Source organism: Marmota monax, unplaced genomic scaffold (assembly GCF_021218885.2).
Source record: "Marmota monax isolate L192 unplaced genomic scaffold, Marmota_monax_Labrador192_F-V1.1 WCK01_AAM20220418_F8-fsc00019, whole genome shotgun sequence".
Lineage (NCBI taxonomy): Eukaryota > Metazoa > Chordata > Mammalia > Rodentia > Sciuridae > Marmota > Marmota monax.
The window spans coordinates 3,643,275-3,668,518 of record NW_026695242.1 but is presented as its reverse complement, the minus strand read 5'-3'; the positions used below and the strand labels follow the sequence as shown (position 1 = coordinate 3,668,518).

The following is a 25,244-nucleotide window of genomic DNA, read 5'->3' as shown; positions in this document are numbered from 1 at the left end:
CTATGCAAAGCAGCCTATTCCCAGGGAGTGAGTTATTTCATAGAGGACCCAGTTTAGATTCTCTTAATTTTCCACATTTCTTTAGCTTGCCCTTGCTACCCTCCTGCCTGATGCATGTTATAGAGGAAGTACACAAAGGAATTGTGCAAAGTTTGGAAGCAACTGGCAGGTGGGTTTGCATTTTTCCAGGTTAATTCACTTGATGAAAAGCTGCTGTGGGTGATGTGTCATATATCAAAGGCAGGGCATCAGTAATCTTTGCTCAAGGGCACGGCTAACAGACAGATAGACGGGAGAATGAGATGGAAAAAAGCAACTCATCCTTTTCTGCTAACACCACGAAGGAGATAAAGGAAGATTTATGAGTCATCTCGGACCACATACCAGCAAGCTGCAAACCGTATTTTTCACATGTTCCCAAAATTGGTGGTGGAAGGCAATCTGGTTGTCACTGTGTCCATCCTGTCCCTTAGGAAACAATGGGATCCTTGAAGGCTCTGACTGTGGAGTCAGCTCTTTGCCATCCCTATAGAAATGTGTGTGTGTGTGTGTGTGTATGCGCACACGCGTGCATGCATGTATTTGTGTGTATCTGTTCAAAGCATTTCTGTAATTTAATAATGTGATCTCTGTAGAATAAAAACCTTTAAGATTACCTAAAATAGACACCTTGGATCCCAGGCACTACACGGTAACTCAGACAAGTCTTCTGTCGCCACTCATGTACTTAATTTAATTTCAGCATTAGCCAGCCTCATGCATTTGCAGTTTTGGGGTATAAGTAATAGGAAGAGGATGAGGCTCTTTGTTAGTTGTTTTTCTTTTCTTTTCTTACTTCTGGGATGAGCCAACCCCAGCCAGATACAAAGGAGGCCTTGCAGCCCAGGTTAATTTGAATGGAGTGTTTTTGCAGAGTTAACTGAGAACACTAGTTCCCGGGAATGCTCAGGACTTCTTTAGCCAGGCAGCTCAGTGACTGGCTCTGGAAGTGTGGGGTGGAAGAATTGATAAAAGTGTGAAGAGCTCTCTTCATATTTCTCTCCACAGCCTTGAAAAAGGCACCTGGATTGCAGCTTGATCACTCCCATGTTTGCAACTATTTACTTCACATGGTAATTTTAAAATATTGTAAATTCCCCAAAATTGGTTTCAAATTTTCTCCAAGGCCTCTGCAGCATGCTCCTTTTTTTTTTTTTTTTTTTTTTTTTGAGAGGCACACAATTAGCATTCTGTGCAGAAGGGCATGATTGATTCGGCACTGTGGTGGCTATATGAGCAAACCTCATTTAGACAGCTGAGTGAAATATACAGGGCAGAGGAATTTATGGGACCCAGAGAAGCTCACATGCAGAATGAAAAGGAGCCACCTTCCCCTCTTTTCTTCATCCCCATTCTTTACTCAGAATTACTCCCCCTCCAGCCACTGGGATGCCCATTCTGAGTGGTGATGCTGTGGAGCCTGACATCACCCAGCAGAGAAGATTGAATGCCACTTAATCATGCAACCCTCCTGTGGGAAGCTTGGAGCATGCAATCAGATAGACAGGAGGAGCTTTCCGAATCCGTGATGTGAGGAGGCGGTGGAGGACGGAGGTTCTCGGTAGTGTGCCATCTCCTAAAAAGTGATCCCACAGAGGGGTGGCTTGTCTCAAGTGCTCTAGACTTCTGTACTGCAGGACAGGTCATTTGGAGGATTGGGTGGATATAGGCCACTGTCTTGGAAATATCACTGGCTGACTTTTGCCGAGTGAGTTTGCTGTTGGAATTGATTTTGTCTTGTCCACCTAAGTATTGGACACAGAGTAGGTCCTCTCTAACTGCTGCCTCCATGAACTGACTTAGCCCTCACTAGGATGCATCCTTAGGAGAGGAACATTGCCATCTGATTAGCCTGCTGTTTTCTCCCCAGTGCCTGGGCAGTGCTTGGTATGTACTGTATGTTCAGAGAGCAGTTGTTAAGAAGTGAGAGAATGAGCTTCTCATTGCCCTTGTGGCCTGTATATGGGGACCGTTCTCAGCTCAGATGTGAAATGAGAGGAATGTCTTTGTGCTCCTTCCAAGCCCTCTCTAGGGATTGCATGCTTTCTAATGCCTCCTATCTACTTGCAAACATACCCTGGAAGTCTCACCATTCCATTCCACTCTCTACCCCCACCAAACCCAGTTCATGTCCATTTAATGATTCAGGAAGTCATTCATCCGCCAGTATAAATTAAGATAAAAACTTCATGTAATTTCTACTTCCAGGGGCACTTGGAATTTTTAAAAAATTATTTGAGTAGGGTCTTCTCCTGATCTATTTATATTTTCTGTCTTTGGTGCCTGTGGTACCCCTACCTATCCCTTATCCCTGTTATAAGATGTCAAGTCCTTATCCCTGGAACCTACAAATGTTACCTTATATGGTGATGTCTTCACATATGTGATAAAGCTAAGGATTTTGAGATGGTAAATTACCCTGGATTATACAGGTAGGTCCAAATGTAACCACATGTATCCCTATGAGGAAGTAGAGAGAGAGATCTGATCCCCATGCAGGAGAAAGTGATATGAAGATAGAGTGTGTGTGAAGATGCTGTCCTTAGAGACTAGAGTGCTGTGGCTATAAGCCAAGGAGTGCCCATAGGCAGGAGGAGCTGGAAGAAGCCAAGATCAGATATTCCTCTAGAGCCTTGGAGATTCATATGTAAGACTTCTGGTTTCCAGACTGTGGGAGAATAAATATCTGTTGATATAATCCACCAAGTATTTGGTTGTTTGTTACAGCAGCAATAGGAATCTTACAGCCCCTGATGGCCCTGGTATCCACGTCTCACCCATCCCAGAAGTTGGGTTGGCGTCAGTATCGGGCAGCCCATGTTCACTCATTGGTGTACTTTATAGGAGGAACCTCTATAGGAAAGAAATGGAATAGACTATTGTACAAATAACCTTTGTAATTTCTCTGCTGTGCATTGTCTATTTTATTCCCATAAAAACCTGTATATGAGATGAATTATAATCATTCCATTTTATGGGTAAGGGAACTATACCAGGTTGTAACTTACTTAAGTAAAGACATCTAGATGGTAAACACTGAAGTTGGGATTTGGATGTAATATCCAGATCCTACTCTAGTATTTTATCATCTATACCATGCTGTTATTTTCCATTTTAGTTCATGTGCCATTTGCAGAGTCTCCAGCTAGAGTTAGACATGTAGGTATTTCTCTTTGTGCCTTTTCTCTGAATGTGGTGCTTAGTCTCAGCTTCTGTTGAATTAGTCTTTCTCTACCTACAAGAGATGACTGTATGTCACGTCATAATACCTGACTCCAATAGCTAGGTGGCTCTTCGAGGTTCTTTAATATAAAAAGCAACTGTGTGATTGTGTGTGTAAATCTGTGTGTGTGAAAGAGAAAGAATTGGAATAAATATGTGGGATAATTCTGAATTCCCAAATAAAAAATGATCTAGGGTTTTTTGAATAACCAACCACAACAAGTCCCCCAGATGTACCCTGTTTCAGAAAACTACCTTTCCTTGAATCAGCCAGAGCCTGCAATTTCAAAACTGAGTTATCACTGTTGAAAGAACATTGAGTTCAAGGAGGAGTCAGACTTAACAGGAGCTGGAACCCATCAGGGACAGGCAAAGTGAACATATCCTATGAAATGTGTGGGACTTAAGGGAGTGTTTTGATTTCAGAAATTACAATCTGAGGTTTGTTGCAGCCTTTATGCTGTCAGACAGGGGATGCTTAACCAAAGTGGGGATGCTGCCCAAAGTGCAGCTACCACAGACATGCACGAAATCACCATCCTCACAGGAAGTGGCTGTTGCTACCACTTCCACAAGTCATGAAATTATAGCAAAGAAGCCAGTATGGTACCATTACTTGGATTGCTATTTACAACATAAATAAATAAATGAATAAAAGTAAAAAGCCCTCCAGATATGAGCATTATTAAGAAGTGAGAAAATCCCTTAATTGCAACACATTCTGCACTGCACAAAAAGACTATGTGGCCGAGAAAATTGGCAGTGTTCTGATGATCAGATTTAACAGCTGGAAGACTCCTATTCAAACCACTTTCATGTTAATAAAGCTAATAATTTTTTTCACAAACTGCTGTGATCACCATAATTCTGTTTTGTTAAGATGTCTCCTCTCTATACTTGAATGCAAACACATGTACTTATTTTGGGTTCATCATTATTAGAAGGATGCCAGAGAGGACTGGGTGTAAAGCTGAATTTTTTTATTTATTTGTATTTCATTCCTTTTCTCCCTTAAATTTTTTTATTTATTTATTGAGTGCTGTCCCATGTTTTGAGGTTTTTAAATTTTTTTTTTAGTTGTAGTAGGACACAATACCTTTATTTTTTTTATTTAGTTTTATGTGGTGCTGAGGATCAAACCCAGTGCCTCGCACATGCTAGGCGAACCTTCTACCACTGAGCCACAACCTCAGCCCCTTGAAGTTTTTAACATAACAAAAATGGCCAAGGAACATGGAAATTTGTTTTCTATTGCTTGGGCATACCACCCTGTTTCTCTTTGTCTTGTGTTACACTTGATCAGGGACGATGCTTTTAAAAATTTAACGTGTATATTTTTCATTGAAAAAGTTTTACATATAAAGTGGTGATCATTGTACAATAATGTAAATGTACTTATTGTCACTAAAATACCGACTTAAAAGTGGGATATGATGGTAAATTTTATGTTAATGTGTGTTCTACCACCACTTAAAAATATGGTCCACCATTAAACATTCAAACAGCACAAAAAGGTATAGAAGAAAGTTAGTCATTTCTCTCATAGCTCTTTCTTCCCCAGAAGTCACTGCCGTTAATGGCTTCTTGTGTAGCCTTCCAGAAATAGTCTGTGTACATTTAAACATAGGACTCTTTTTTGAAAGAACTGCATATTAGAAAAATAGGAGCCCATTGGGCCTGCTGGAGGCTGGGGAGGTGGGAAGGGGTGAGGGAATGATGGATGAGAACGAAGGGTGGGTGTGGTGGGGCTGGTGGTGAAGACCAAGTTCTAATTCAGAACATTTGTGTAAACTCTTATTGCGTGAGTCTCATGTCATGGTATTTCCTCAAGGAATAGGGACCTGGACTGGGAAGTTGTGGGAAGCCAGGAAGAGAAAGTGAGTTCCGCAGAGTTGTTGTTCGCTGTGGTCCAGAGGGAGGTAGCTGTGAGTAATGGGGTGAAGTTAAGCAGAGAGGAATTTAGGCTGGGAAAATCAGGACAAATTTCACAATGGGGAGAGTGTGAGGATGCGTCCATGGGGAGGTAATAGACGCCTGGCCACTGGAGGGGCTGGAAATAAGACTTGACACAAAGCATGAGAAAATGGATGATGGGGAGCTGTCCCTGGGGGTTAGTGCAGTGACCTTAATCTGGCTCTTCCCTGCCTAGCTCTGGATTCACTGATTCGGTCTCAAATGATCCAAGGGAGAGAAACAATTGCTTGGAAAATGGCCATAGGGGATAATGGCTATTGACAGCAGATATTGGCTAACTCCTGCCAGGGCTAGCTCTCTCCTGCCTTCTGTCTGTCCAGCTGTCCATCCATGAACTCATCTATCAGTCCTCCCTCCCTCCCTCCCCTGTCTGACAGCAGAGTAATTCATTCTTTTGTTTATCCCTTTAATAAAAACTTTTTCTACACATTGGAGTACCTCTGGGGGTGCTTAAAATAGGCTGGTAAGAAAGGTCATCTTGGGAGGGGATTTGCAGAGACTTGTGGATCAGGATGGAAAGTCCTTGGGAAGCGCATTGCAGACAGAGGACTACCAGGCAAAAGCCGTGGCATATGAAAAGTCTTGGCAGGTTCCAGGACCAGGGTGGACATGGAGTGGCTGGTTACAGACTGATGAAGAGAGATGGCAGATGAGGGTGAAGAGGCCGCAGGAGTCAGGGCGGTCAGGGCCTGGTGAGCGCAGGTGAGGGGTTGGGACTTTGTTCTGAGAGTGACGGAATCTGGGGGGCCTTTGTTGGTATGCTCAGCTTTCTTTATATCTTGTAGTCCCCACTTTTGGGGAGTTAGTTGTGGTTGTCAGATGGAAGTGGGGTCTCTAATGAACAAAGGTAATGAAGAACTCATATTGTCAGCTTAGGCACTGAGGTGACACTGGGAAAGACATTCTGCCTATTTAGTAGCTCTACTTTCATCTCAAGAGGTCAGGATTTTCAGGGGGTGGTCTGTGGTATCAAAATCATTAGTGCAGGTAAAGGACCACCTAAGTGAATCAACTGAATTGGAAAGCAGCCTGTAATAGTAAATGTTGGGGAAAAAGTTGGTCATTTAATCTTGAAGACTGAAGTTTTAAAAAAAGTATGTATGTACGGGCTGGGGTTGTGGCTCAGTGGTAGAGTGCTGGCCTAGCACGTGCGAGGCGCTGGGTTCAATGCTCAGCACCACATGAAAATAAATAAATAAAGGTATTGTGTCCAACTACAACTAAAAAAGAAAATTTAAAAAGTATGTGTGTGTGTGTGTGTATGTGCAAAATTTATATACATGTGATTGTATAATTGCTAGTATAATTTAATCAGAACAAAAAATTCAAATATTAATTTTCTCTGTAAATTCTCTCATAGAATTACATGCTGGCACAGTATATCTGTTACTTCCTGTTTGCTTTTATTTTGTAATCATAAAAGTTGTTTTTTTTTTCCCAAAGTAGGACTTTATCAATTTTTTTAAAGAGTCTTTTTAAATCTTTCAACACTTAAATGTCTCATAAAATTTTGTTATCCCCTTGAATTTTGTTTGTTCACTTGTCTCAGAATGCAGGATCTATGACTGTGCATATAATTTGAGTGTTTTTCTGTCATTTTCAACTGAGCTGATGAAGCCCCACATATTTTGCAGAAGTTTCAGTTTCTTTGCAGTTGAGTTGTGCTCTGGACTTATATAATATTTGATCACAGTCTAGGCTTAAACTGTTGATACAAGTGTCAGGGATGGATGCCACTGGAAGGGATGTTTGACTGGGAACTAGTTTTCTATTAAAACTTGTGAATATTTTAGAGTACAATGGCCATTGTTCCCTATGCAAATCCCCAACTGAAAGTACTCAAAGGGAAAATATTTGGATAATGAAGTTCCTCCCTATTAAAATGTAAGTGCTTTAAAGTGTGTCTAGATTTGGAAGGACACAAAAGATTTAAAAAAAAAAAAGTGCTGGCTTTTGGGTTGAGGTGCGAGTGTTTCATTTGTAGGGATGGAGAGTCCATTTCCCAGGCATTGAGGCTCTGCCCTCTGTGTAGCTCTCTCATGGTGGGATGTTTGTTTTTGTTGTTGTTGCTGCAGGGTGGAGAAAATAGTCAGGGTTGCCTGGATTAGGCAATTTTGCTCTGGGGAGCACTTTGGAATTTGGGGTAAGTTGCAAGTGGATAGGTCCTGGTGAAGTTAATGGAAAGAAAACGTCAAGTTCTCCATCTTGTTAAAATAAATTTGTTCAGAAAAATATCACCAATGTTTATATTCATTCCATCTCAACCTCATCACTATGGACATGTTAGGTCAGAACATTCTTTGTGGTGGGGGGCATTGCCATGTATGGAAGGATGTGTGGCAGCATCCCTGGCCTCAAAGTCAGGTCAGAGTGGCCCCTGCTTGAGAATCACTGGTGTTAGGGTAGTGCAGAGGTGCTGTGTAGGAATGTGAAGGAGAACTTTCAGTTCTAACTAGTTTGATGGGTTCTGAAAGCAAGCACTGTCCTTGGGGCAGGGGGAAGGAAATTTGTCACTTCTGCTGATAAACCTAGTAGAGTCCTGTTTGGGTCTAGTGGAGCAAGCCTGGTGAGAGGAGGACACTGGGAACCTCAGAGTTCTGAGTCCTGAGGGACCCTTAATGAAGCTGGCCCCGAGAAACCATGGGGGAGAAGGAACAAGATGGATGTTTTCCATGTCCTTGGACTGAGGGAGGCCCGCAGCCCAGGCCTTTGGCTGGGCCACTCGAGACGTCAGCCGTCCTTCCCCCATGTTATACTTGTTTCAACCTTTAAGCTGCTGTTTGAGAAGCCTCCCTGTTGTAAACACCCTCTGGCTTCCTTCAGACCTTCCAAATTGAGACTCGGTCTTTAAGAAGCTGAAGTTGGAACTTTTACATGGAGCCTCCTCAGCTATGCTGACCCATGTTGATGTCTTCTTCCTGCACTAACCCCCGGCCCCCACAGTACCTACCAGTACTTTTATTTGGGCATTTAATAAAAGATAGTTTTGTTTAACTATTTTAAAAAATTTCAATGTCTCTCCTCTCCTCGGTGGGCACATAAGCTCTTTGGAGGCTTAGTCTTTTTCTTTTCCTAGCCTCCATGATGCTTATCAAAGTAAGAGTTCAGAGGAGAGGTGCTCAGCTAAGAATCTGAATAAGTTGAAGTCAGTCTCATTCCTTTGGCATTGTGTGTACCTTCCAGATCTCTCCACATGCTCCAGCCCTGTCTCCTTAAATCGTTAAGGAAGCAGCACATTATTTGACAGTTCTGCAAACATAAAAAATAATTTACCTCACACTTAATTTTTATCAGAAGGCAAGTTTAATATTTTCAAGCGTTACAATTTTTATTTTTAAGTTCTTCCATCCTTTCTGTTTCTCTTAATGTCATTTTGGCTTCAAAGGGTATAATTTTGAAATTATGAGTAGTGTTGGACTTGTTAGTATTTCTTCTTTTGTGTATATAATGTTTCAAGAACTGTTGATGACTCAATGTCATTTTTATACTTTTTGGATTCATAACAGTTCAATTATATTCAAAAACAATTAATAATATTATGTATCTTAGGAATAGCTGTCTTGTATCTGGTGGATATGACATATTGTTAGATATTTTAAGTTAAAAGTTCTGTATGCGGGCCAAGTCTAGATGAGGAGCAGGCTGTTTTATAGACGAGCAGAAGGATAAGAGTAAATTTATGAGAAAGGATATTACCATAATGTAACCATCCTTGGAAGACAGTGTTGTTTCTCAGCTTAAAAAGTAAACCAGTAATCAGTAGCCTATCTCAAACACTTTTTTTTTTTTTTTTGCTTTATTTATGTCTGGTTTCTATCTGAAAACAGCAAAAGACAACTGACAACTTAAAGAAGAACATATTTCCACTAAATACAAACTGCCCAAAGACGGTTCCCCAGTCCTGGAGGGAACCTTTCTCTAGCTCGATCACTATTGGCTCTTTGATTTTTAGAACTGGTATGAAAACTCTCCATAAAGGGTCATTGTTTTCCAAATGCTGCTCTCCAGCCTGGCAGGAAGCTCTTCGATGTCGATGTCCGTGAGGGAGGGAGGGGAGGATCCTCTGGCCCAGCCTGAGTCAGGAAGGGTTTCTGTTTCATCTACCTTTATTTGGCTCTTTCCTCCTTCCTTCATAGAAGTGAGGTTCCTGGTGGTTTGGTCTTCATCTTTGGAGATTTCGTGGAGCCCCACTGGGAAAGGACTATCAAGAGGATTGGATGTGGCCATAAAGGAGTCTTCATATAATTTTTATAGAAAGTGGTCAGATTCAGCCTTCATGTTTCCTCTGGTGTGTCCCAGACAAACACAAAGAAACAAGTGATGACTCCTGACTCCCGTCACTTATTCTACCAATGTCATAGCTTCAGGTTTTGAGAAATTCTGCCAGGGGTCGATATCCTGTTTGCAGCTTTAATACCTGAACCCCACAGAGGAAGTTCACATTGCTCCCCAGAGGTTTCTTGGTCGCTCCTTCTCTCCACCTTGTCTTATGGCATCATCCGAGGCAGCAATGCTCCTGGATGTTTTTGAATGGACTTATTTTCCAAGAACTCCAAAAATCTCCGGAGGTCTCCAGCATATGGGTGGATTTAGAACAAATGCAGACCTCAGGGGGACTGGCGTGGGATTCTGTTGTACAGTGAGCACATTCTTTCTGCTCACATTGGACCTGCTGGGTGCCAGGATGATGCGTGGGCTGTGAACACCCAGGAAGGAGTTCAGTGAGCAAGCTAGGAGATGTGCTTTAACTCTGGCCTCTTTCCCCTTCCTGTTGGTGTAGTTAGCTCTAAAGGAAACTCAAGGAGAAGCAGAGCAACAGCTCTTTAGCACTTGCTTTGTTATTCGGGGACTCAGAAAACATCTGCTCAGTGCTGTTTGGATGTTGAACAGTAAGCAAAACATTGTGGACCACAGACAGAATTAAGTGTTTTAAATTGCTGATTCTTCTTTTCCTTCTTCATCATAGAGTTTTTTTGTTTTGTTTTGTTTTGGTACCAGGGATTGAACCTTAAACCCAGGGGTCCTTGACCACTGAACCACATCCCCAGCCCATTTTTTATATTTTATTTAGAGACAGAGTCTCACTGAGTCTCTTAGAGCCTCACTAAGTTACTTAGGCTGGCTTCGAACTCATGATCCTCCTGCATGAGCCTCCTGAGTTGCTGGGATTACAGGTGTGCACCACCATGCACAGCCATCAAAGAGTTTTGATCCTAGAAGAACTCACAAAGATAACTCACTTAAAAGTCAGTGGTTCTGAGTTCTAGAAATCTTTAAGGGGCATAATGGAGCAGGAAGGACCCTGAGCCACTCTCAAAACTTAAGATTTTCTATTTCATCTGTTGGACTTGATTTGAGAAAAGGGTTCTGTGTGTCAACATATGCTAATATGCAACCTTCTTATTTTAGAAAGGGGGAAACTGAGGTCCATGGGCCAGAAGCAACTTAAGGAGATATTTTTGGATTGTTTCCCCTTCTATCTTTCATTGTATCTTTATAAAAATTCCAATGAAACCCATATTCTTAATGGCCACTAAAGATTATTCCTCATGAGTACATCAACTGGACATTATTAGTGAGAGAATAGTGTACTGTACATTTCACCCTGTCTCAGAGAGAAGAAATCTCCTGTTTGCATATCTTTTATGAAAACAATTTAAACTGCACCTGTTTAAACCTTTCCATAGAAATGCCTGAAAGGTAAACAGTTGGTTTTGGAGCAGCTATAACGTGGCATTGTTTAACATGGCAGCTCATTGATGGTTGTCTTTAATTACGGCCGTGCTGTCAACCCCTGAAGTCCCCGCTCTTTGTTGTAGATCCGATATGACGTTTGAGGTTTTCAAAGCCGCAGAGATGAAAGAATCAACAGTCAAATGTTGCTCATTCCGATATGCCTAAGGAGGGAGGAGGGGACATTGCCCGTGAGGGCTGCAGAGTCTGGGAGAGAACACTGTGCCCTCTGCTTTTGATGACAGCCTTGAGTGAGGAGTCCTGGTTTACTCTGTTTATGGTGGAGCAGGGCCAAAGCTGGAGGAGACTGAAATGATTTATTCAGTAATGGTAAACAAGAGGAAGGTATGGGCGGCAGAGTTTTGCAAGGCTGGTGGGAAAGCTGGCTGTCCCTGGCCCCTAGCAGTTTGTATATTAAAGATGTGGCTCTAGGCAAACTCAACAAGGCTTTCTGGACCCTTTCCTTGGCCCCTTTCATTTTCTTTGTGTGCTCTGGGCCCCCATATGCTACAGGGATTCAGGGTGTTAATCATGGGTTATCCTATCTCAGACCAAAGACATCCATTTAAAGGCTTGCTTGAATCTTGATCCTGTTATCACTAAGATGTGTCATTGCAGCTCTTTTCTTATATAGGTCTGTTCCATTGCAGCAGGGGCTCAGTGCCTGCTCTCACAACAGGCTTCTTTTGTTCAAGGGCTCTCTCTTCACAGTCTTTTTAGGTGTGACAGCCTCCTGATGAGAGGCTCACTTTTCTACTCCCTTGTCTGCTGGAGTGGCCGTGTGGCCTGGTGGCTAAGAGCATGGGGTCCAGAGCCAGACTGGCAGGATCTGAATTCTGACATTGCTACTTGCCAGCTCTGTGATTCTGAGGAAGTTAACCTCTCTGGACTGCAGTATCATCTTTGTAGGAAGACGGCAACAGTAGCACCTGTGTGGGCTGGGTGCTGTGGCACACACCTAAAATCCTGGCTGCTTGAGGGGATGAGGCAGGAGGATCAAAAGTTCAAGGTCAGCCTGGGCAACTTAGACTCTGTTTCAAAATAAAAAATGAGAATGGCTGGGGATGTAGCTCAGTGGCAAAGTGCCTTGGATTCAGTCCCCTGTACTACAAAAACAAAAATGCACCTATGTTATATACTTGTGAAGACTAAATTAGCTAATTTATAGGTAAAGCATAATAGTGCCAGCAACAAAGCAGGTGCTGTAGATCTATATTGCATGTTTATCTATAATACACACATTATCTAATATATACTATACAATAGATAACATGTCATTTAAATATTTACACCACTGTAAGAGCAAATTTTGCTGATCCAGCTAGGGAGGGTATAGTAAACAGACTATGAAGTTGATCTGTTTCTGGAGAGACCCAGCAAATCTGCAGAGTGGAGTTGAATCTTCCCTCTTTGTGATCGATTACTGAAGTGTTTTGACTTCTGCTACCTTCTCTTTGCTCTGCTTACTGGTACTTGCCCATTCATTTGGCACATCCATTATTGGAGGCCAAATTCTGTCTTAACTATGGGAACAACCCAGTCCTTCTTTCTCTGTGGTTGGTCAGTGAGTATGGGGCAGGGGACACCTGGTCACTTTGGCATCATGCTGACTGTGGGACTTACAGAGGCAGGATAAGACACAATCCTGACTTTCAGAGAGCTTTCAGTCAAACTCTAGGATCAGAATGAACTTTCATGAAATATTCAAGAGCAAATCTCACTTGGTTAAAGAGATTAGTTAGTCTATCCACTGTTTTGCTTTTGTTTCCAAAGAATAGATTAGTACTGTCTGAAAGAATGAACCAGAGAAAAGCCAGAGAATGCTTCTGCACCAAGGATAGTCAAGACCAGTGCTAAAGATCATGGATTCACACCAACTTAACTCTTACCTTGCCCCAGAGTGGAAGAAGATCCAAGAGGGAATATATTGGCTTGTTTATAGGAACAAAGGAAGTTCATATTTACATGAGAACTACTGTGATCAGTGCACACAGCTAAAAGTGGATTTATTATTTAATCATCATAGCCACCTAGGAAAGGTGGCATTAACCCACTTGTTTTTTAAAGGTGGGAGAACTAGGGCTCTGTGATAATATGTAACATTTCAAAGTATCATAGCTAAGAAGTTTGCAGAACTGGAAATTTTAACCAAAGGCAGCATAACTAAAAACTTTTCCACTTGTGTAAGAAAGGGACCCTGGCTACTGTTTTTCTTGGTTCACTTTTGGATGAATTTAGCAGGAAAACATTCATGTTCGACCCCTTTCCTCCTCTCTCCCACCCCAATAAAAGCAAAAGCTAACTACCATTGGCTACCACATTCTCCTCGGGGACCAGTACCGAAAACAGTGATGTTATCAGCAAAAGCCTAATTATACTACCCAGGGAAAACAAGAACCCTCCCAAACAGGCAGATCCAAGCCAAGCAAAGCTCTGGGAGAAATTCCTAGGACATTCAGCAAGAGCAACCTAAAAGGGCTTTTGAGTAAAAAACAAGCCAAATGAAAACACTTGGTGTTAGCCCTAGGCCTGTAAACAGCACCTGAGTTGCAGATCTAGGGCACCATGCTTGGAGAGGTAGCCAAGCTCAGCTGGGCTCTGCTGTTGTAACAAATTAACCCTGAAATCTCAGTGGCTTCCCACCACAAGGTTTCATTTCCTGCTCAACTTACACACCCAGGAGGGTCAGTATTGGGGAACTGGATTTCACCTGGTTACCTGGGGATCTGGCTGGCGGAAGACTTAATGTTTTGTTGCTCCATCTGGATCATGAGACCTCCAAGGTGGCAAGAGAGGCATCCTGGGTTCAATAGTGACTCCCAGACAAATTCTTGTCTGTCTGGAACCTCAAATGTGGACTTATTTGGAAATAGGGTCTTTGTACATAGAATTACATAAGGATCTGCGATGAAATCATTCTGGATTTAGAGTAGGCCCTAAATCTAATAGCTGGTGTCTTTATTGGAGAAAGGGGAGGAAGGATTTGACACAGATATGCAAGGGCAGGTGAAGACAGAGTAGAGATTGAAGTTATACTGCCACTCCTGACAAGGAATGCCAGGAACCACCAGGAGCTGAAGGATTCTCCCTCTTGAGCCTTGTTCACATCGGACTTTGGATTTCTGGTATCCATAAAAGTGAGAGAATAAATTCTTCTTGTTCCAGACTACCTGGTTTAAAGATTTGCACTTAGATATATTTAAGGGCCAGGCTTGGGAATATCTTAAATCCTTTTTTTTTTTTTTTTGTCTGTATTGACCAGAAACCCACATTGTTTTAAATGACAATGACATAGGATTTAGTGAACACATAGCATTGTTGTGGCTGCACCTGTACTGCAGCTACAGTACAGGGAGCAAGGGGTAGAGGCTTGGAATAGAGGCTCACTCACTTTGAGAGATGCTTTCAGGAGCCACCAGGCAGGCAGACAGTCAAAGAAAGACAGCAACAGGCTTGTGTCCACAAGGGAAGGCAGAGAGCTGGAGGGCATAGCTCTGAAAGCGCAAGTGGGCCATCTGTAGCTGGCACTAGAGTCTATAGAAACCAAACAGTAGGGCTAAGCTGCTGAGCAGGAACCTTCACTATCACATCAAGTGTGAAGTGCAGGTCCCAGACCTGGCACGATGCCTTAGGTACCAGTGTGGGTGGGTTGAGCCTCGTCCCTGTGGAGCAGCTGCTCACGTACTGCCAAGAGCCAGGGAGCATCTTTTCCCACAGCCCAGAGGTCTCTTGACAGAAAGACTTTTTCATCTCTGTGACTCCAATTTCTAGCACAGAGTAGACACCCTGGATGTGTCCAACCTTTCATGACAGTGACGTTTCTGAACCAGGAGCTGTATGACAGCAGCTTCAAGTTCATGCTCCCCACTGCCTAGAGGACCGTGTATTGAATCAATAGTCTGACTTGAACTTCCCTTGTCTCTCCAGGAGCATGGATCTCTCAGGCCTCCTCTCCTTCCCTGCAGTGCCACCTCTTCCTTTGACTCTGGGCGAGGACTTGCTCTAACACCATTGCAGTAAATCTTCCCCGACCTCCCCAGGTGGTCATGCCCTTCCTTGTTGGCCTGTCATTGTCCTGTGTACTATGTAATACAATATGGAAACCACCTCTTTGTCTCTTTGCTTAACTGGACTGATGTTGCGTTTCTCTTTCTTCCTTGTCCCGATGCCTGCTTCACAATAACCTCTGATAAATTTTTCTTATGGGAAAAATGTCAGTTGCAGAAGCAACTAAGAGTTCTAAGAAATGTAGATGATTTTATGATTATTGATTAATTGGTTATTGATTTAGTGTTCACCATGTGAAATATAGATGGGAGAAACAAATAAGGGAAAAGATCAAAATGGATTGGAGTATCCTGTTTGTGGAGCACAATAGTAACCACAGTGAACCTTTTTATATCGATTTAAAATGTATAAAGTGCTTTAATGTCAACATTATCTCATTTGTTCCCATTGTAGCACAGTGAGGAAGTAGGACAGTAATTGTACATCATTTTTCTCATACCCCTCATGGATTATTTTTATATAAACCAGTGAGCAGAGATGAGCTAAGAAAAGTAGGGGAGGAGGATTTAGATAAGGGAAAGTTGCTTTGTATTTTTTAATATCTACAGACAACCCTACAAAGCAGACAGACTCATCCCATTTTGCAGGTGGGATAATAGGGAATTGGGAGGTAATGTCTACAGATCTTAGTTAATATGTAGCAGAGATTGTATTCAAATACAGGTTTTGTTTTCTTTCTTTCTTTTTTTTTCGGAACTGGGGATTGAACTCAGTGACATCTAAACACTGAGCCACATCCCCAGCCCTTTTTGGTATTTTATTTAGAGACAGGGTCTCATTGAGTTGCTTAGGGCCTCCATAAGTTGCTGAAACTGGCTTTGAACTCACAGTCCTCCTGCCTCAGCCTCCCAAGCCTCTGGGATTATAGGTGTGTGCCACCACACCTGGCCAAATGTGGGTTTTCTGTCCTTCTGAAGTCCTATAGGTTTCCTCTACTCTGCTGCCTAGGTCACTCCTGTGGGGCCCTGGAATGACAGGAGAGAAGGTTCTGGTGGAACCTCCACTGTCCCTGCCTATTTCACTGTGGGGACTTTGTTGGAGGCTTGGAACTGCTGTTTTTCTTGGATATCCTCTCTCTTGTGAAGCATGCTTGTAAGACTAGCACATTGCACCTCTGCAGGATTTGAAAGGAATGGTTGATGACCCGCTGGGGCATTTTCACTTTGTTCCTGGAAATGATTAATCTTGAGGCTTTGTGATGGCTCTTGTCACAAATAGCCTTCCTTAATCCATAATTTCCCTACTTCCCTTTAAGGTAATATTTTGCATTTAAACAAGCAACATAATCCCATTGTGAAGGTATGTGTACATTATATATATGATGCTGATCAAGATCTAAATGAACCTGAAATGGATTAGAAAAATTGCCTTTAAAAAAAAAAAGCTTAGTTTTTCTTTTTCTTTTTTGCTCTGTTTCTATCAATCTCTGCCTCATTGTTTTTTGTTTCTGTTTTTTTTCTATTTAGCAGATGGGGATAAAGTCTTCTTGGGTTTTTTTTGTTTTTTTTAAAGGGTGAGTCTTCAGGAGCTCCTTCTATTTGTATTTAGTCACCCAAGGTCCTGGCCATTCCTTTCTGCCTGAGGTCTGCTGGGATGTACAGTTCAGGATGGAGAAGAGTCCCTAGGGTTGAGAACTCATGCTCTTGGGCTCTTTTTCTTGTAGTCCACAGGGCCTTTACAGTTCCCAGTAGGGTCAAGGTAAGGCAAGGGCACTTTTAAGAAGAGGGCTGGGGCGAAACTACAAACAGCTCTCCTTTAATAACTGCGAGGAAGGAGGATCTGGCTGAGACCACGGTGTGCTCACTTGTTGAGGATCTTTAGCCAGTGCTGCGTGCGTGCTTTTCATTTTATTCTTTCTCCCCTTGCCCCAGAGCCATGGCGTACCTGCTGTTGCTCTCATGCCTCTTGCCAACAGTGGCATCTGCTCAGTGTAGCCATCAAGAATTTGAATGTCAATATCTTTGCCTTGAAATGAATGGAAAAGTATTTGTCACTCAGCGGCAATCATTCTTCAAATAAAAGGTTAGCCAGACAGGGCCCTTAATCAAAGAGTCGGTCTTTTCTGTCAGCAGTGCCTTTTAAATAGCAATGATGAAGGCTGGCTGTCAGGGTAGGACTTGATGAGCGAGATGATTGATCTGCATAAATCATTTTCTTTTAACATTGTCAGTGAAGAGTAAATTGGTGGGACATTTTGGGTATTAGCTGTGTTGAAATTAATATGCGGTATCCTAGGTGTGTCCTCGCTCACACAGTCCTCGTAAAAGAAGGTAGAAATTAAAGGGAGGCTTTTGGGCGTGCATTGTTCTAACAAGAAAGTTGCTCCATTCTTGCTGCTGTGGTCATCATCTTGCACGCTAAATTCAGAGGTTGAGTGCGTAGCACATTTTACAAGCTCCGAAAGGAATCTAGTTAATTTGGGAATTAGCTAGAGTCAGTAGCATTTAACAACCAGTAAATCTGTAAAGACTCATTGCTCAGAGGGAGGAAAAAAACAACAACAAAACAAACGTAAAAATAGTTTCTGGTTTTAAAGGGTATGGTATCTGCTACCCAGCACGCTGAGCTGCTGTAGCAACAGCCTCAGCTTCAGGTCAGGTTTTGGTGTAAATCTACATGCCATCACTTGTAAGTGATCCTCCCTGACCAGGATATAAATATGGACCTTTTTGAGTTTGTTTCTTTTCTCTAAAAATTAGATCCCACAAATTACCTTTGGTGGATCTGTTTCTATAATTAAAGAGAAGGATGAAGTCGAAAGCTTGGAGCACATCACCCGACATGTGGCCAGCAAGTGTTAATTTCTTCACTTTCTTTTAGTCAAGCAAAATGCCTAATACCCAGAACACCAGCTAAGATGTTAATATCAAGAGCATGCCACGTGTTCAAAGTAAACAAATTGCCCGTTTCATGTCATGCCGGTGCATGCTGGGATATCTTGTGGACATTTTTATATCAAAAGCATATTTTGAGAGGGCAGAAGAAATATCTAATTGCTAAATACTAGGAATAAGGAATGAGATGGAAGGAACTGGGGACAAATGTGTCCAAGAACACTCAGTTTTCCTTAATGTTACTCTCTAGATTGTACGTGCGGGTTCATCTTATTCACCTGGGGAATAAACACACAAAGCCTGTACAGGACAGTGTTGGGATGAAAAGCAGGATTGATGGAGCCAAATTGCTAAGTACAGATCACAAGACTTCCACTTAATTGCTGTGTGACTGCAGGCAGCATAGTTAATTGCCTTCTTGAGCCTCCTTTTCCTCACTTCTTTAGAGGGGGTAGCATTAGTACTTTTCTTAAAGTGTAGTGAGTTGATATAGAAAAACCAAAGCAAGTAAAAGAGTACCTTGTGTATACATGTTAACTATGATTACTAGGAATAATTGATTGGTGGATTAGGAAAGGTAAATAATGCTGAAATTCAAGTGGGCCAGATGTGTCAAAGAAGAAGCATGTTTAGATACAGTAGTGCATGATGATGGTATACTAGAGTGAAATGTTGTTTTCATTTTTGGAGAAACTTTCCTGCTGAAGGAATTCTGAGCCAGGGTTTCTAAGACTTCCATACTGTAGCTAACAGTTACTGTTGTTGCTTCCCAGCTCCACCCTCTGATTGCTAGAGGAGTGAGATGGTCTTGGAGACAAAGCTGATACAGAAGAGCCTTATATTTTTATTTCTTTATTAATTTTTTTCTTTATTAAATAACCCATTGAAAAGTAGGTTTCATGGTATTATCTGGCAAATAGTTTTTTCTTGCTGGGCTTAAAGGCAAATGTTGAAGGAATACTGCTTAGCTACGTTCTCCAAGTGCCTCCTGAACGATAAAGTCCACATGGATCTCTGTTTATGGGCACATGGCGCTGTTGTGCAGAAGTCTCTGGACACACATGTGACATGCACTTGTGTAAATCAATATTGTGGGGCGAGTACCTCTGTTTCTTGGGGGTTTGAATTATCATCATTCTTGAAATGTTTTAGTCAGCTTTTTCATTGCTGTGACCAAAATACCTGATAAGAACAATTTTGAGGAGGAAAAGTTTATTTGGCTCATGGCTCATGGTTTCAGAGGTTCAGGCCAGGGACAGCCAACTCCATAGCTCTGGGTCAAAGGTGAGGCAGAAGAAGATGATGGTGGAAGGGCATGGAGAAGGAAAGTAGCTCAGGACATTGTAATAGGAAGCAGAGAGGGACCTCTGCTCACCAGGGACAAAATATATACCCCAAAGGCAAGTCCAGTGACCTATCTTCTCTAGCCATGCCCTAACTGCCTACAGTTTACAATCCATATCAGTAGATTGATTCACGGATTTGGTTACAATTCCGTAATCTAACCACTTCACCTCTGAACACTCTTGCATTGTCTCACACATGAGATTTTGGGGGACACCTCATATCCAAACCTCAACATGAAAATTTGCACTGAACTTTTTGTTTTGTTCTGTTTTGCACTGAGTGTTTTTAGCTGAGTGTATTAGTTGTATTTGTGCCTCCTCCTTCTTTATGCTCTGAATTTATGTCATCCTGAGCTTTTGGTTTCTTTCTGCATATTGATAGAAATTGCCCTAGGACATTTCACCAACACTGATGATTTTGTAGAAGTCCTGAAAGGGATCTGGAGTCAGCAAAGTTCTCGCTGCTCTCAGGTGAGGCAGCACAGGTGAGTCATGATCTCACTAGTCTCCCCTTATTAGTAATGCTGGTTAAACAATAATCATAGCCCCTGTGTTGCTTTTTGGAAGAGACTGTGAGACTATCCTGTGTCATCTCCAGGGGCTTGAAAGTTACATTTAGAAATTTCTAGAAAGCATTCTCTACTGCTCTGGCTTGCAGGGCTTTTGGGCTGCAGAAGTGATATTGTCCCATTGGATTCCTTCCTGATTCTGCTGTTATTAGACAAGCTTAGCCTATGTTATCTCACTGGCTCTACTTAATGGAGTTCAGCCATATTGGGTGGGATATTCTGCTCAAGATTAATTTCAGGTAATGAAGATCTAAAACAAGGTGTTTAAGAGCCTCTCTAATGTTTCATTTATAGCAATCTATCAGAATGATAGATACTTAGCCTTCTTTATTGGATATGAAACATTTACTTAAAGCCAGAGTCACTTATGTTTTAAATACCAATGCCTATTACATGGTTCTTTCTGTAAGCATCTCTGACCCCTGCCCTCAATTTCATCAAGCATTGTAAAAAATATGCCACTACCTCTAAGAGGACTCATGCCATGGGTTTAGGCTTAAGTTGTTGCCTGGCACCTTGGACAACTGAACAATCCTAGCCTACCATTGCATGGGTCTTTGCACACAGTAAGCAAGATCCACAAACAAATATTTATTGGGCATACACTGTTTTCAAGGCACCATTGATGTGGTGAGAGTTGGAATACTCAGGAGGCCAAAGTGAGCTCAACTTCACTGTGTGGGAAATGCTACAGGAAAAATGTCTTATCCCAAAGGATGGTCTCATTACTTCTAAGTTAGTTATTACTCCCCCCACCCGAGTTATATACAGAGATAAAGCCCAGAAAAATCTAAGCATTTCCCCATATCAGGCAGTTTGAGAAACATGGATTTTCATTCAGTTCCAATGAGCAGGGGTTGTCTAATAGTTTCTTCCAGGTGCTCCCCTATGGTTCAGGAGTCAATAGTTTGTTAGTTGAGGTCCTAGAACCTGATCAGTATCCATCTACTATTTATTGATGAATTTATGAATGAACAGATGAGCAATGTCTACTTTCCTTCCCAACATGATAATCCATGATTGTTAAGGATTATCCTTTCCTTCTCCCAGTTTACTTCTCTTTTTTACTTTTACTGTTCATTGAGAATATGTTCATTTATCACTAATTATTTGCTGAAATACATTCTTCCTAATTTTTTTTTCTGGCTCAAATGTTATCTGTCTGTCAAGACTCGGCAGGGGACCCATATCTTCCTGCCCCTGAACTCTGTGCAGGTTTTCCTCTCTACTTTGCCTTTTCTCTGAAGTCATAACCATCAAGGTTGAATGTGCATATGAACATAGATGGAGGTTCTTTATATGTTTTGAATGATGTGCAACTCATTTTCCATGTAGGTTATGGCATCTTTGGAACAGGGATCTATCCTTCTTATCTCTTCCAAAATACCCACCCACCCCTTGGCTACACAGGATGTACTAAAAGCCTAGTGACTTGACATGGTCTTAAAAAAATGAATCCTAAATGGATTCGGCAGTTATTTTGTGTAAGACAAGGCAGAAGAATCACACAATGATTGACTTTTCAGTCTGTCGCTGTCACTGTAATCTTTGTGACCACCTGAGGGAATGTGATCATGAAGACCCCATTAGATTATCTCTGCTGTCCCCTGAGGTCTTCCTTAACCACCAGGTTACTATTGGCAGCCCTCTCTCATAGGACATTGGGATTGGGAGGCTTCAGTAGGTTCTATATTTTCTGGTACAACCCCATGCCTAGTGGCTCAATATTATGCTTCTTTGTTACTATCTCTGGGGTCCCCTTAATTGGGACACCTTAATGGGGGATCCCTTGATGTTGGAGCTGGAGATGGTGTCTTGCTACCTTTACTCCCTATTTTCATGCTTCCTGGGCATTTTTCTGAGTGAGGTTCACCAGCCTGGAAGTACATCCTGTGCTTTCCCCCATTACCTGCAGGATATTTCACCTGAGGCTTACCTTAGGAGGCCTTTCAATCTTACTTGGCCAAAAATCTTTTTGGCAATTGGTGGACTTGGTTGGATTCCATCTGTCCCTTTCGTTTTCAGGATGTGCCCACATTATTGATTTGTGTGCCAGGCCTGTGATTTCCCTGGGTCTCCCCACCCTTGCTCCCCTCACCATGTGTGCATACTGTGGCAAGAAAAGGCAACCTGGAAACATACTTGACCCTTTAAAACATTTTTTTTTAATTTACTTTTATTTGCAAATAAGATTATAATAAAAAATTTCATTATAAAAGTTATGAGTAATAGAGATGTGATAGCCAGGTTTGAAAGTCTCTATATTAGGTAGCATATGATAGAAAACCAAAATAATAGTGACTTAAAATGAAAATTGAGTTTCTTAAAAAAAAAAAGAGTGGAGTTCCCCAGAGGCAGCAGGCAGCTGGCCAATGTTCTTAGTTAGCTTCATGAAGTCAATGGATACAAAGCTTCTTCTGGCTTCTGTGCCTTATGTCTTTCTATACCACCATTCTTAGCTGTGGCCTTCAATTTCTAAGTTGTTTTCATGATTTGATGTAACCATGGCATTCCATTCATATTATCCACATCCCAAGCAGGAAGGAGGAAGAAGCAGAAATGAAAAAGTACATACTCTTTATAGCACATACCTCTCCCTGGCTGCAATGCAGGGAATGTAACCTTCCATCTGGGTGCAGTGCCACCCAGAGTAAAATCAGGGTTCTGTTACCAAGGAAGAGGGATGAGTGGATAAGGTCTAAGCAAAGTACTCTTTGTCACATTCTCCTCACTTTGTACTCCATAGAAAAGCTCTCCTTGCCCTGTTTAGGTGTATGCTTCTTGACTCCATTTCAAATTGTGCAGCGGCTCAGTTTTACATGTTTTTGCACATGAACTAGTGTTTGTGGATGATTCCTTCTTCAAGGTAGATTTTTTGGATCAAAGGGTATGCTCATAGCTTAGCTCTCTACAAAGAATGCTCACCAGGTGTCTTGGATTTTTTCCTTCTAGAATAGTGGTGACAATGAGCATAGATTTTGGAACCAGACACACAGGGTATGAACACTCATTCTGACACCTTGTAGTGGTGTGACTTTGGCCACGTTACTTAACCTGTCTCCATACTTGACCCCTGTAAAATGGGGAAGGGGATATCATCTGTTTCTGTAGGGGCTCTATCACAACAAGATGAGACTGTGACTTCCAAGCACTTACAGAAGAGCCCACAATAAATGATAAGCAGGGGCTTCTGCTCATGGAGAAGGGGTGTCTCTGTGTATACACACACATATACACAAATATATACATTCACATACATATACATATGTCTCTATATAAAGAAGAATGAAACACAAAGGTGGGCCTTGAACATTAAATATAGGGTCCCTGAGTTGTAGACATCAGATAGGAAAGCAATAGATATCTAATTCATAGACTGAAAAAATAATAACAACGACAACAACAATACTACTACTACTACCACTGCCACCCCAGGGGCAGGTGTATAAGTTAATTGATGGTTAGAAAAATCCCATTATGACTCTTCAGTTACATTTCTTTAGTACATCAGATGCTTTGGTTGTAGAACTTGACAAAAATCAACATAAATGTTCTTTTTCTCCCCAAGTATATTGAACATTGCACAGATGTGTAGTTAAGTATTTATCATGAACATGCAAATATTGATGTCCCCAAGGCCCATTCTTTGATTTTCAAACTGCTGTTGCTATATTTGGAATTGTTGATTAATACAGGTCTTTGCTCTGACACACAGCATGTCTGACTTCATGGCCTCTGAGAATAGCATCACGAAGAAAGGAGAAGCCATGGTTTGATAGTCATAGGGGTGGACAATATTTGAGGGTGGAAATTACTTTGGGAAAATGATGGTAGGCAAGCAAATGCATGAGGGTGTTAACTATGTGCCTACCCCAGAGTTATACGCATGGTAGATTCTCAGTAAATCTTTGCTTCTTTCATTATAAGAGACAGAAACTATGAAGAAGAAGCAACCATAATGAAAAGATTATTTCACACTAGTCTAGAATAACATTTCTCAGTGTTTGCACTGTTGACATTTTGGCCCACGTAGTTGTTGTGGTGCCATCCTGTACATTGTAGGATATTCGGCAGCATCCTTGAACTCTACCCAGTGGGTGCCAGTAGAATGGCCCTCCCCAATTTGTGATCACAACAACAACAAAAGTCTCTAGATATCACTAAATTTCTGGGAGGAGGTGGCAGAGTCACCTCCAATTTGAAAACACTGGCCCGGAAGAAAAGAAAATATGCTTATACCTATTAAACAATAAGTAAGTATGTGCGAGGCTATCCTTGCAGTAATCCTGGGCTGCTGGTAATTTTTTTTTTTTTTTTTTTTTCAGAAAGGAGAGGGGATTCAAAGAACATGGCCCTAGGTTGGACTGGTTTGGTCTAACTTCCAATGTGACGTTCTTTTCCTTGTGTTCCTCTCCCTCCAAACCATCTAACTTTAAAAGTACCACATGGGTGTGTACTGTTCCCCTTCTCAGTGCTGAAGGTTCAGACTTCACCTTCTTATAAAGAATGCTGCCAAATGCACTGTTTACGAAGAATCATGGGTAACCTACATTTGGATCATTGATTTGACTGCGTTTGTGTTTTGCTGAAAATGTGAACTGGGCTATTCCCAGTGGGGGACCCTAAACAAAGAGATGTGTAGTCTTAGCATTTAACAGGTTGAAAAACTCCACGGAGGACTCAAAATAGATCCCAGAGGAGTTTCTCTGGACATGGAGCTACCCAAGAGCTGTTTGCCTATATGATCCTCTTATAGTTAATTTAGCAGCCTTCAAGCCTTGGTTCCAACAGAAGGGGTTCATTTTGAACTAGGAGTGCTGACTCTGTGAGACATAGTGGGGGCTCAGGGCCCCTCACTTTTCACATTTTGGTGATAACTCTGGCCCTTAGGGGATAAGTTTGAGGTCTGCTGCTAATTGTTTGAATTTATGTAGTAGTAAAACTCATAACCTCCTACATGAAAAGATTGTTCTAGATTGTTTTCTTGACAGATTTGGGATGGGGTTGGAGGGTCAGGAAAAGAAGGGATGAAATTGTTAATTCCACTCCCAGTTTTATCAAGAGAATATAAACCAATAAAAGAACTAAATGTTGGTAATCTATAAAATTCTGTAAGTGGTAATAAAGAAAAACTGAAACTATATTGATATATAACCAAACAAGGTAATTATCATTATTTTTTAATAAAGCCATTTATCATCAATAAATACCAAGGGGAATAGGAAAAATTACAAGCACAACAATGCCATCTTCCATAATTATAGCTATTAACAATTTAAAGCATAATTATGTGAGGGAGAAAAAACTTTAAGGAAAGCTGTGTTCTGTTTCCTGCAGAGAGAAGAAACATTCTCACTTTCCCAAGTATTCAGGATTCTCTAAATGTTCTGAGTGAGTAGCTTCTTTTCTAATGGTCTTTAATTTGGGTCCCTGCTGTCTTTTCAAGTTGGCCATCATCC

General features: G+C 41.6%; 1 protein-coding gene across 3 annotated transcripts in view; it reads left to right on the top strand.

Annotated features, from left to right (window-relative positions):
* Lrmda (leucine rich melanocyte differentiation associated) overlaps nt 1-25,244 on the top strand; it is a 1,020,522-nt gene that overhangs the window by 308,196 nt on the left and 687,082 nt on the right. The window contains exon 3 of one of the 3 annotated variants that reach the window (XM_058577977.1): nt 25,123-25,176. The exons of the other annotated variants lie outside the window; for them this stretch is intronic. Within the exon in view, the coding sequence (XP_058433960.1) occupies nt 25,123-25,176 (54 nt within the window). The remainder of the gene's footprint in view (nt 1-25,122; nt 25,177-25,244) is intronic. 3 annotated transcript variants of the gene reach the window in all.